This window comes from Rutidosis leptorrhynchoides, chromosome 5 (assembly GCF_046630445.1).
Source record: "Rutidosis leptorrhynchoides isolate AG116_Rl617_1_P2 chromosome 5, CSIRO_AGI_Rlap_v1, whole genome shotgun sequence".
Taxonomy (NCBI): Eukaryota; Viridiplantae; Streptophyta; class Magnoliopsida; order Asterales; family Asteraceae; genus Rutidosis; species Rutidosis leptorrhynchoides.
This window is the reverse complement of record NC_092337.1, coordinates 19,892,943-19,906,942: the sequence shown is the minus strand read 5'-3', so window position 1 is coordinate 19,906,942 and position 14,000 is coordinate 19,892,943. Positions and strand designations below refer to the sequence as shown.

Below are 14,000 nucleotides of genomic sequence, written 5' to 3'. Positions count from 1 at the left end.
ATAAATTCCATAAGTATAGTTTCATAAAAATCAAGAATACTTCCAAGTTTGCAAGTCTACTTCCAAGCTTTCTAATCCATTCCAAGTAATCATCTAAGATCAAGGAACCTTTGTTATTTATAGTAGGTTATCTTTATAATTCAAGGTAATATTCATATTCAAACTTTGATTCAATTTCTACAACTATAACAATCTTATTTCGAGTGAAAATCTTACTTGAACTGTTTTCGTGTCATGATTCTGTTTCAAGAACTTTCAAGCCATCCAAGGATCCTTTGAAGCTAGATCCATTTTTTTCATTTCCAATGGTTTTATTCAGAAAACTTGAGGTAATAATGATGTTCATAACATCATTCGATTCATACATATAAAGCTATCTTATTCGAAGGTTTAAACTTGTAATCACTAAAAGATAGTTTAGTTAATTCTAAACTTGTTCGCAAACAAAAGTTAATCCTTCTAACTTGACTTTTAAAATCAACTAAACACATGTTATATATCTATATGATATGCTAACTTAATGATTTAAAACCTGGAAACACGATGAACACCATAAAATCGGATATACGCCATCGTAGTGAAACCGGGGGCTGTTTTGGTTTGGATAATTAAAAACTATGATAAACTTTGATTTAAAAGTTGTTCTTATGGGAAAATGATTTTTCTTATGAACATGAAACTATATCCAAAAATCATGGTTAAACTCAAAGTGGAAGTATGTTTTCCAAAATGGTCATCTAGACGTCGTTCTTTCGACTGAAATGACTATCTTTAAAAAAATGACTTGTAACCTGTAATTCCGACTATAAACTTATACTTTTTCTGTATAGATTCATAAATTTAAGTTCAATATGAAACCATAGCAATTTGATTCACTCAAAACGGATTTAAAATGAAGAAGTTATGGGTAAAACAAGATTGGTTATTTTTGCTTGTTGTAACTACGTGAAAATTGGTAACAAATCTATATTAATCATATCCTAGCTAACTTATATTGTATTATACATGTATTCTAATATATTATGTAATCTTGGGATACCATAGACACGTATGCAAATGTTTTGACATATCATATCGACACATATATATATATATTATTTGGAACAACCATAGACACTCTATGTGCAGTAATGTTGGAGTTAGCTATACAGGGTTGAGGTTGATTCCAAAAATATATATAGTTTGAGTTGTGATCTAGCCTGAGACGTGTATACACTGGGTCGTAGATTGATTCAAGATAATATATATCAATCTATTTCTGTACATCTAATTATGGACAACTAGTTGTAGGTTACTAACAAGGACAGCTGACTTAATAAACTTAAAACAGTAAAACGTATTAAAAATATTGTAAATATATTTTGAACATACTTTGATATATATGTACATATTTGTTATAGGTTCGTGAATCGACCAGTGGCCAAGTCTTACTTCCCGACGAAGTAAAAATCTGTGAAAGTGAGTTATAGTCCCACTTTTAAAATCTAATATTTTTGGGATGAGAATACATGCAGGTTTTATAAATGATTTACAAAATAGACACAAGTACGTGAAACTACATTCTATGGTTGAATTATCGAAATCGAATATGCCCCTTTTTTATTAAGTCTGGTAATCTAGAATTAGGGAACAGACACCCTAATTGACGCGAATCCTAAAGATAGATCTATTGGGCCTAACAAACCCCATCCAAAGTACCGGATGCTTTAGTACTTCGAAATTTATATCATATCCGAAGGGTGTCCCGGAATGATGGGGATATTCTTATATATGCATCTTGTTAATGTCGGTTACCAGGTGTTCACCATATGAATGATTTTTATCTCTATGTATGGAATGTATATTGAAATATGAAATCTTGTGGTCTATTATTATGATTTGATAATATATAGGTTAAACCTATAACTCACCAACATTTTTATTGACGTTTTAAGCATGTTTATTCTCAGGTGATTATTAAGAGCTTCCGATGTTGCATAATAAAATAAGGACAAGATTTGGAGTCCATGCTTGTATGATATTATGTAAAAACTGCATTCAAGAAACTTATTTTTGATGTAATATATTCTTATTCTAAACCATTATGTAATGGTCGTGTGTAAACGGTATATTTTAGATTATCATTATTTGATAATCTACGTAATGCTTTTAAACCTTTATCGATAAAATAAAGGTTATGGTTGTTTTAAAAATGAATGCAGTCTTTGAAAAACGTCTCATATAGAGGTCAAAACCTCGCGACTAAATCAATTAATATGGAACGTTTATAATCAATATGAATGGGACATTTCAAATGCCAAGACGTACAAATCGGGATGTTGATGCCGGACCATATCCGCAGCCTACACCATAAGTCCAAAGCAACGTCACATCCGAAAAGAACATGATCAAGGGATTCATCGAAATCACCACAAATCACACAGCCCGTTTCTGAGATATCGACACTCCTATATGCTAAATTTATCCTCGTAGGTAAACGATTCAAAGCAACTCTCCAAAGGAAAATGTTTACCTTTCTCGGAATAAGTTTGCACCACCTTGTATCCAAATTCGATTGAGATACCTGAACATTATCAAAATGTTCGCGTGTACACTTCACGCTAAATAACCGATCACTCGAAATTTCCCACCGCCAAGAATCAGGAGATGAAGATAATATGATGGGACCAATATAACTGACCATTGGATCGATGATCAGCAGATTGCGTGACCCAACAGGACGTGACCAAGACCATCTCCATTCCCCATTTACAAATCTATCTGACAACTTGCAATCTTATGAGTGTCGAGGTGGTATAAACGATTAAATTTGTCTTTTAAACATCCATCGCCAATCCAGTTATCGATCCAAAAAAGAGTGTTGTGGCCATCTCCTATTTTCCTGCGCAACACGTTGCGAGGAAGCTTACCATTTTCGATTGCCTTTCTGAACAAATAAACCATGTTGAACCATAAAACAGGACCCCAAATAACAGACCCATTAATTCCAGCCCCTGTACCATGGACTGAATTGATCACCTCGACCCATTTCGAACCTGGATTATACGCATAATGCCACGCCCATTTAATTAACGAAGCTTGATTGAAAGCCCGTAAACTTCCAATTCTTAAACCTCCTTTGTCGAAAGCCTTTAAGGTTTTCTCCCACTTGACCCAATGCATTCTAGAATTACCTTCCGAAGCGCCCCAGAAGAATTTTGCTCTGAGACTTTCTAAAGCATTAATAACACCTTCCGGACATTTGAAAAGGGAAAGGAGGTAATTGCCAATGCTACCGGGAACTGACTTAACAAGCGTTAAATGACCTCCAATAGAAAGGAGGTTGGCCTTCCAAGTCGAAAGTCTTTTATTAAATCTATCTATCAACATTTTCTAATTGGAGATACGATTCATGTTGATTCCCATAGGCATTCCCAAATAGAGGAAAGGAAATGTGCCGCGTAAGCAGCCAATATCACTTGCATTATCATCTACTTCAGAGTCTATCACACCCAACCCGTACAAATTGGATTTATTAACATTGATCTTCAAACCCGAGAAATGATAGAAATCATTGAACACTTCAAAGATACGGTCTAGCGAGTTTTTATCCCAATCTGAAATGATGACAACATCATCAGCATAAAGTAGATGAGAAATTTTAATACCTTGAATGCCAACCGAGGCGCCTCTAATTAGATTCTGGTTCATATAGTCATGCAACATCAAATGTAGACCTTCCATGACAATTAAGAACAAAAACGGGCTCAAAGGGTCACCCTGACGAAGGCCTCGTTGAACCTCAAATTCCCCAGTAGGACTCCCATTAACTAGAATGGACGTACGTTCGGAACGAAGACACATCAACACCAATTTTTGCCACCTTGGCCCGAAACCCAAAGTGACGAGCATGTGTTCAAGGATGAAAGGACCCGTTCATACCGATTATAAACGATTCACAATAGTTGATTTCATTACGAGGTATTTGACCTCTATATGATACATTTTACAAACATTGCATTCATTTTTAAAATATAAACTTTCTTTACATCGAAAGTTGACGGCATGCATACCATTTCATAATATATTCAACTATAATTGACTTAAAAATAATCTTGATGAACTCAACGACTCGAATGCAATGTCTTTTGAAATATGTCATGAATGATTCCAAGTAATATCTCTAAATGAGCAAATGCACAGCGGAGAATTTCTTTCATACCTGAGAATAAACATGCTTCCAAGTGTCAACCAAAAGGTTGGTGAGTTCATAGGTTTATTATAAGCAATAAAATTCATCATTTTGATAGACCACAAGATTTAAATACAGTACACCTATCTCGTGTACAAAACCATTTTTCATAATGCTTAGTAGAGTAGGTTCGTATCCTTTTCTCTCCCGTAGGTTGCTTCGCGATTTTTAAATAACCGTACACATATCTCGTGCACAAAAATAATACACATAACCTGTGTATAAAAATCATTCTCTCGATACATAACATTCAATTTGATTTCATTGCTCAACATGGTAACCGACCTTAACATATAATGCGCATCAATAATATCCCCAAAACAGAACATCTCGTCTGTATAAATATATAAACTTCAAAGTACTAAACACCACGCCCACTAGCTCTTCCGTCTAGTGAACATTCTGGGTGGGGGTGTTAAACCCGGTAGCTACCTTTAGGATTCGCGTGAATTAGGGCCATACCCGATTCTAATTCTTAGGTTACCAAGCAATAATAATCAGGGAAAAAATATTCACATCAATTGGTGGCAATTATCATGTTCACATAATTCAATAATAATCCACAGAACTTCTGTCTGCATAATAATTCATTCGAGGAATGTTTTGCTTGTGTCTATCTCGTCAAACATTTATAAAAGCATTTCATGTATTCGCAGTTCAAAAATGTATTTCAAAAGCATTTAATAAAGCAGTTGTAAAAACAGCGCATGTATTCTCAGTCCCAAAAATGTAAAGAGTAAAAAGGAATCAAATGAACTCACAATACGATATTTTGTAGTAAAATATGCATACGAAGGAACTGAACAATGCAGGGTTGGCCTCGGATTCACGAACCTATTATTCAATCATGTGTAATGGTAATCGAACAAATATATATTTTATTAGTGATTTTATTTGTTATTTTATATCATGTGTTTTATTAATAACTTAATTAGATATATTTATCTTTATAAAGATAATTAACATTTATTACAAAAGTATTAATATGATTAGGTTTTATGTCATAAATATATTTTTATATAGAAAATTTTCATTTGATATATTAATAGTAATAATAATAATAATGATAAAAATTATGATGATTCTAATAATAATAATCATGATAATTTTAATATTAATGATAAAGATAGTACTAATAATAAAAATTGTTTGCAATGATAATACTAATAACGTTTAATGATAATACTAATAATTATGATATAATTTTGTTAATAATGATAAATAATCTAACAATACTAATAATAATAATAATAATAATAATAATAATAATAATAATAATAATAATAATAATAATAATAATAATAATAATAATAATAATAATAATAATAATAAGTAAACTACCTCAATGAAGTAGCCCTTAAAAGAAAAATGCCCAAGTCCGGGTTTGAACCCGCTACGTCCCGCTAACCCTATAACATACCCAAACCGTTCCTCTATCCGGTACTTTCAGTTATAACTCGTAGTCTATATCTATTTAACTCGTATCTCCTTTTTGTCTTCTCAACACCACAAACCCCATCGTCATCATTATTTTAATTTCCATCATTAATCATCATCTTAATCGTTTTCACTATTTTCATCTATCCTAATCATATTAGTATATCATCATCGTGTTTCATAATCATTATCCTTATCATCACCGATAATTTCACCACACCATCATCATCATAATCATAACATCACCATCGACTTAATATCCTACGGTATTATCACCACTATCTTCATCATTCTTCTAAATACCATATCCATCCATCATCACTACTTAATATTACGATTTTTATCATCACCATGGGATCATGCATACATCATTTAATACATCATTATGATCATCCCATTCTTAATCGTCATGAATACTTGATATGATCATTATCCCATCACTCGGCCCAAACACAGATTAAAAACTCAAATTAGGCAGTCCATTAAGAAAATAGTTCAATAAGGTAGCCCAAGTAACAATAAAGAAACCGCCCAAACAATGTTAAATTCACGGTCCATCAAGGAATAAAGTTCGGCCCAACAACTCTAACCCCACAGCCCAACAACTCTTTAATTCCTCTCGGCCCAACATGAAACCGTGGCCTAATCAAGAAGAGGAATACGGGATCATTTAGTTAAATAAAAAAATATCACAGCCTAAAAGGAAAGCTTATCATGATCGATTTGTCTACCTCATACCTCATCATCATGTCATATTCCACTATCATCTTATTTAACTCCAATTATCTAACTTATGTTTCCTTGACTAAACTAAAACCGGGACACACTGTTATCTTAATCGAGTAGCTACCCTACTCCTTAACAAGTGGGTCTCTGATTTAAAATGGAAATAATAAAGCTTAACCGCAGTTTTGTTGGTAATGGTTTTATTGAAACAAAAAAAAAATAAAACTGAAGTACACTAGTCAGGGATAGAGACATCCGTATGTGGTGGCGTTCGGTTCCTGTTTAGTTTGAATAGAAAGAGCAAAACTCAACTGCAAATAATGATGGTTATGGTGGTGATTTGTTTGGATGGCTAACCGATGAAGAAGGTGGTCTAGAGGAAGAAAAAGAAACATTAAGTAGTAGAAGAAGAAGAGGTGGGTTCTCGTTTTTGATTTAAAGGAAGAAGTAGAGAGTGATCTATAGTGGTAACCGGTGGTGATTTAGTGAAGATGGTTGTGGGTTTTCTTCGATCATTACAACGGCAAGAAAAAAAGAATAAGAAAAATAATAAGATAACGATGAGATGTTGAAGTTGTGATGATTAGTGGTGCACTGGTGGGTAACGATGGTGGTGATCAAACTTGACGATCAAAGTGGCTTGATGGTGGTTTTGAGGGGTGGTTTGGGTGGTGATTAATGGTGATGAAAGCATGGTAATTGTGATGACCCGGAAATTTCTGACCAAATTTAAACTTTATCTTTAAATGATTTAATGTTTTTGACACGATAAGCAAAGTCTGTAAAGTTGAATCTCAAAATTCTTGAACTACTCAATTACCCTTCCATTGTTCTCAACGATTCGCGAACAATTATATGTAAATAGATACATATATATACTATAACTTGAAAACGTAACAAAGTGTTGTGTATATGATACTGTGCATTAAACTTATTGGTTTGATTATATGATTGATATAATTAGATAAATTAACTAGAATGTTTAAGATAAACCAGTAAAACACTAAATTGCTACAGTATTTTCGAATTGCTACAGTACCCGAAAAGCTACAGTGTTTTCGAAAATCACTATTTGCTACAGTAAAAAAATACTTTGCTACAGTAACTTTGCTACAGTAAAACACTATTTCAAAATGAAAATGTATATATGTATATGTATATACTACGAGACGATGATTTATAGAAGCAAATAACCAAAACACTTAATTGATTAAAGCTACACTTCGAGTGACATAGTTTATCAATGATTAAGTTTAATTTTTGATAAAGGTACACGTCGCGTAACGAAAAGTACTAGTTTTCTCAGTGTACGAAAGGACGTTCGAAAAAACCGGAACCGGGACATAAGTCGAGTGACGACGTACGACTTATCGGAACGAAAATTACAAGTCAACTATGCACGTGAATTTAATATAATATATAATTAATTATATAAATTAAATATTGTGACGATCGCTCCAAATCCATATGGACGAACACGTCATTCATCGATTTCATTGCGAGGTATTTGACCTCTATATGATACGTTTTGTAAACATTGCATTCTTTTAAAAAGGCACACCATAAATGAATATTTAAATCAAAGGTTTTCGACATCTGATGATTTTTACATATAGACAATCACCGTAAATAATAGTTTACAATAATACTTCCGTTGACAACGCAGTCAAAATAAGATACATGGTGATAATTTGGTGAATGCAACGTTTTCTTGAAAAAAAATCATGTAAGACTCCATGCACATAGCTTGTCTAACACATAAGCAAACAGCGGAAGACTTCTAGGAAACCTGAGAATAAACATGCTAACAAGTGTCAACACAAAGGTTGGTGAGTTAATAGTTTTATAGTTTCATATAATCTGTATATAAAGGTGGATCACAAGATTTCAGTTGTTTCGTCCAGAAACGTTTATCAAAATATTCTACAAGATTGAGCACCCTGGTAACTAAACTTTAACGTTATAATAAGTACCCCTATTTTAACATACATGCAACCAACATGTACAATACATGCAATCTAACGTGTACTAAACTCAAATAGTATACGTCTATTTTATAGTTCAGGCTAGGGTTTCTATACCTGGAACAGACGAGGATGTCAAGCCCTATGGATCCATATACAACTATTCGCGTCCACCAGTTCTTATAACCGGCAGTTACTAGTTACCAAAGCTAAGGGATTTTCGGTTCAAACTCGGTGTAGAATTTAGTATGTACTTGTATCCATTGCGTTTAAAATAAAGTGCATGTATTCTCAGCCCAAAAATATAGATTGCAAAAGCAATTAAAAAGGGATCTATAAACTCACCTTAGCAGCATATAAAGTCGTTCACTAAAATGTGACCGAAACTCGAATTACCAAATAACTGTAGATCTCAACCTAGAGAACATATGTTGATCAATAAATGTCTATCAAGCTAAGTCTGGTCATAGTGTATCACAATCCTAATGCTCGAGATTGACATACAAAAGTTATCCAAAGTTGTTTCAAAAAGTCAATCTGACTCAATATAATAGTTGAATGATCATGGCAATCGAACCATTTTAATATTTCACATAGTTTCCCAATTCTTGTAAAATTAAACTATAGGAGTAGTTTTTATAAGGCTTTTATACATGATAAAACAATCAGTTTTGACAATTGTTCAACAAAAGAGACGTGCCTTATATTATGATTCATTTACTCGGTTGGTAATATTCAAAAATCCATTTTATCAATCTCGTAAACAAGTTGTTTAAATCTTAATTGCAGATTCAAAAGAAATTTCAATTAACGTCAATCATAATTCAGTTGATCATATCTTTTAATCCGTTCTTCGAAACTATTCGATATCTAAATGAAAAGTTATTGATTTTTCGCCAGCTTTCCAAAAACATGCATATCATATACCTTTTATCAGTAATATATGTATTTAATTTGTGATTCATCATAAACTGTTTAACGATGAAATTTAGCATACAAGCATGTATAAATATATATACTCGAGCACTAGACATGGATACACAATTAATATATAAAAGATAAAATATGAGTGCTTACATATCAATATTGAGATTCAATATTGTAGGAAAATACGTAAACGTAACGGAGATGATAAACACTAGTTTTGATTCATAAATATACCTCCGAACATTACCCATAACCTCCTTAGCAATAACCCATAATTTCCTTAGCTCTATCCCGCTCGAAAACCATTTTGAAAGTGACACGCTCATAACCTCGTCGTAGTATTTTATGTATAATACTAATTAATAATATTAATAATAATAAGATTAATAATAATATTAATCTTAATAATAATAATAATAATAATAATAATAATAATGATAATAATAATAATAATAATAATAATAATAATAATAATTTATATAATATATATATATATATATATATATATATATATATATATGAGAGAAGAGGTCGAGAGATAGATTGAGTAAAAAAAATGGTAGAAACGATCGAGCTTTATAATGTGACCTGATATCAGACCCCATGCAATCGCATGGGGAATGTGAGGGAATTCCATGCGATCGCATGGATCCCTTTTCCAGCTCACATTGTTTTGATTTCTTCCTCGTCGACATAATATTATAATATAAATATAATAAATAATTTATATAATTAATTATATATTATATTAAATTCATGTGCATAGTTGACTTGTAATTTTCATCCCGATAAGTCGTACGTTGTCACTCGACTTCTGTCCCGGTTCCGGTTTTTCGAACGTCCTTTCGTATACTGAGAAAACTTGCATTTTACGTTTTGGGATACGTACCTTTGTCAAAATATAGCCTTAAATTATCCCTAAACTATATCACTCGAAATATAATTTATATATTTGAGTGTTTTGGTCATTTACTTCTATAAATCAACGTCTCGCTATTTGTTAAAACACATTTTAAAATAGTGTTTTACTGTAGCAAAGTTACTGTAGCAAATAGTGATTTTCGAAAACACTGTAGCTTTTCGGGTACTGTAGCAATTCGAAAATACTGTAGCAAATTAGTGTTTTACTGGTTCATCTTAAATGTTTTAGCTAACTTATCTAAATATCAAACAGATAATCAAACCAATAAGGTTAATGCACAGTATCATTTTCATAACACTTTGTTACGTTTTCAAGTTATAGCATATGTATCTATTTACATATAATTGTTCGCGAATCGTTGAGAACAATCGAAGGGTAATTGAATAGTTCAAAATTTTGAGATTCAACTTCATAGACTTTGCTTATCGTGTCAGAAATGTTAATCATACAAAGATTAAGTTTAAATTTGATCAGAAATTTCTGGGTCATCACAAATATATTATAAATATAATTAATAAATATGTCGATGAGGTACACGATAAAACATTGTGAGCTGTAAAACCAATCCATGCAATCGCATGGGAATTGGTCATGGGAGCCATGCGATCGCATGGTGACAGATCCCAGCAAACATCTATAAATTTCGACGATTTTTGTTCATTTGTTGCACAATTACTCCCTCTGTTATATTATTATTATTATTATTATTATTATTATTATTATTATTATTATTATTATTATTATTATTATTAAGATTAATATTATTATTAATCTTATTATTATTAGTATTATTAATAATTAGTATTATACATAAAATACTACGACGAGGTTATGAGCGTGTCACTTTCAAAAATGGGTTTTCGAGCGGGATAGAGCTAAGGAAATTATGGGCTATTGCCATGGAGGTTATGGGTAATGTTCATGGGTAATATTTGCAAGTCAAACCTAGTGTTTATCATCTCCGTTACGTCTACGTACTTTCCTGCACTATTGAATCACAATATTGATACGTGAGCATTCATATCTTATCTTTTATATATTAATTGTGTATCCATGTCTAGTGCTCGAGTATATATATTTATGCATGCATGTATGCTAAATTTTGTCGTTAAACAGTTTATAATGAATCACGAATTAAATACATATATTACTGGTAAATGGTATATGATATACATGTTTTTGGAAAGCTGGCGAAAAATCAATAACTTTTCATTTAGATATCGAATAATTTCGATGAACGGATTAAAAGATATGATCAACTGAATTATGATTGACGTTAATTGAAATTGCTTTTGAATCTACAATTAAGATTTAAACAACTTGTTTACGAGATTGATAAATTGGATTTTTTTGAATATTACCAACCGAGTAAATGAATCCTTATATAAGGTACGTCTCGTTTTGTTAAACAACTGTCAAAATTGACTTTTTGAAACGACTTTGGATAACTTTTATATGTCAATATCGAGCATTAGGATTGTGATACACTATGACCTGACCTAGCTTGATAGACATTTATTGACCAACATATGTTCTCTAGGTTGAGATCTACGGTTATTTGGTAATCCGAGTTTCCATCACATTTTGGTGAACGACTTTATATGCTGCTAAGGTGAGTTTCATTTGCTCCCTTTTTAAATAATTTTGCAATATATATTTTTGGGCTGAGAATACATGCACTTTATTTTAAACGCAATGGATACAAGTACATACTTAATTCTACACTGAGTTTGAACCGAAAATCCCTTAGCTTTGGTAACTAGTAACTGTCAGTTATAAGAACTGGTGGGCGCGAGTTGTTGTATATGGATCCATAGGGCTTGACATCCCCGTCTGTTCCAGGTATAGAAACCCTAGCCTGAACTATAAAACAGATGTATACTATTTGAGTTTAGTACACGTTGTATTGCGTGTATTGTACATGTTGATTGCATGTATGTTAAAATAGGGGTACTTATTATAACGTTAAAGCTTAGTTACCAGGGTGCTCAATCTTGTAGAATATTTGATAAACGTTTCTGGATGAAACAACTGAAATCTTGTGATTCACTTTTATATACAGATTATGCGAAACACTAAAACTATGAACTCACCAACCTTTGTGTTGACACTTGTTAGCATGTTTATTCTCAGGTTCCTAGAAGTCTTTCGCTGTTTGCTTATATGTTAGACAAGCTATGTGCATGGAGTCTTACATGACATATTTATCAAGGAAACGTTGCATTCACCAAATCATCACCATGTATCTTATTTTGACTGCATTGTCAATGGAAGTACTATTGTAAACTATTATTTACGGTGATTGTCTATATGTAGAAATCATCAGATGTCAAAAACCTTTGATTTAAATATTCATTTATGGTGTGCCTTTTCAAAAGAATGCAATGTTTACAAAACGTATCATATAGAGGTCAAATACCTCGCAATGAAATCGATGAATGACGTGTTCGTCCATATGGATTTGGAGCAATCGTCACAGTAATTGTAGCCACCCGACCAAATCATGTTTGACGGCGCCGTCTACTTAGGTCCCGTTACGTGGTGGTAAGTCTTTAACAAGACGTTTGACCAAAATATGTCGCATTCATTTCATAAGTAAAAGGATGTTTTAAGTTTACAAAAGTGGTTCAATGACTAGTTATATTTCAATGTTTAACGTACAAATGAAACATATGCGACACAGTTTAAAAAAAAGTAGTCAAAAGACGCTCCAACTATGCACGTATACTCGACATCCAAGCAAGTATCAAAAAATAAGCGGAAGTATGTATCCTTAAGCATTCAAGGACCTGAGAAAACATATAGAAAACTGTCAACGAAAACGTTGATGAAATCATAGGTGTTTTAGTAAACGTTGCATTTGAACCACAAGATTTAATATAAGATGATTATCAAAATCATTTGCATTCCCAAGTTGTTATTTGTTTCGCGGGCACCCAATTATCAAACTTAACTGTTTTGTACCCTGTTACGTAGTGTTAGAACATACACTATACTTGAAAATATATTTCATCCGCTAACGGTAGCTAACCGTCCGAATGAGGCTCGTCAAGCCCATGTGATCACATAATATAAGTTCTCGTTTACACCCTGCAAGTGTAACTAATGATAATTGAATTGAGTATTTTTGTTCAAACCCGTACGTGGAATGTTCGTTTTCATACTTATGTTCAAAGTATAAAAGTATGATACGTATATGTTTCTCATCCCATAGTTTAAAGCATAAAAGTTGTTTGAAAGATGGGACTATGATCTCACCTCGGGTGCACGAGTAATAAGTACTTCAACAAGTAGCGTGTGCAAAGAACAATGCTAGTCTTGACCTAAACAAATAGGTCGTATCAATAACGGTAAACACGATAGGTCAAAGATGTTCAATTAGTCCTATGGCTCGTTACGACTCGAATAGTATAGCATGTGAATCACGTTGTCAAGTTTCATGCAAGAATCATGTATAAAGGCACGTTAGAACGATTACATAAACGTTTGGTTAAGTTTAACTAAAAGTCAAACTTGGTCAAAGTCAACACGTTCGGGTCGGGTCCCGAACTATTTTCCTAAGCTTAGAAATCATATATGAGCATGTTGGCCAAGTTTCGTGTTGATCGGGGGTGCGTAGCATACTTAGAATTAAGCAAAAATTGACATTTTTGGGCACTCTGCCTCAGATGCGCCGCATCCAAGGCAGATGCGCCACATCTGTGTCTGGTGCAGCAATTCTGGGGCAGTTTAACACTTAGACGATTTCAACTTCAAACGATCATAACTTTTGACTCGTTAACATTCAAAACAC

General features: G+C 32.7%; 2 protein-coding genes across 2 annotated transcripts; both read right to left on the bottom strand.

The window, feature by feature from the left end:
- Positions 1 to 2,748: 2,748 nt before the first annotated feature.
- On the bottom strand, positions 2,749 to 3,369 carry LOC139848432 (uncharacterized mitochondrial protein AtMg00310-like). The gene has a single exon (XM_071838166.1). The coding sequence runs from the start codon at positions 3,367 to 3,369 to the stop codon at positions 2,749 to 2,751; it is 621 nt and encodes a 206-aa protein (XP_071694267.1).
- Positions 3,370 to 3,372: 3 nt separating this feature from the next.
- LOC139848431 (uncharacterized mitochondrial protein AtMg01250-like) lies at positions 3,373 to 3,843 on the bottom strand. The gene has a single exon (XM_071838165.1). The coding sequence runs from the start codon at positions 3,841 to 3,843 to the stop codon at positions 3,373 to 3,375; it is 471 nt and encodes a 156-aa protein (XP_071694266.1).
- Between the last annotated feature and the right edge of the window lie 10,157 nt (positions 3,844 to 14,000).

Excerpts from the sequence above, each read along its gene's own strand:
- LOC139848432 (XM_071838166.1), bottom strand. The coding sequence starts at position 3,369 with ATGTTGATAGATAGATTTAATAAAAGACTTTCGACTTGGAAGGCCAAC.
- LOC139848431 (XM_071838165.1), bottom strand. The coding sequence starts at position 3,843 with ATGTGTCTTCGTTCCGAACGTACGTCCATTCTAGTTAATGGGAGTCCT.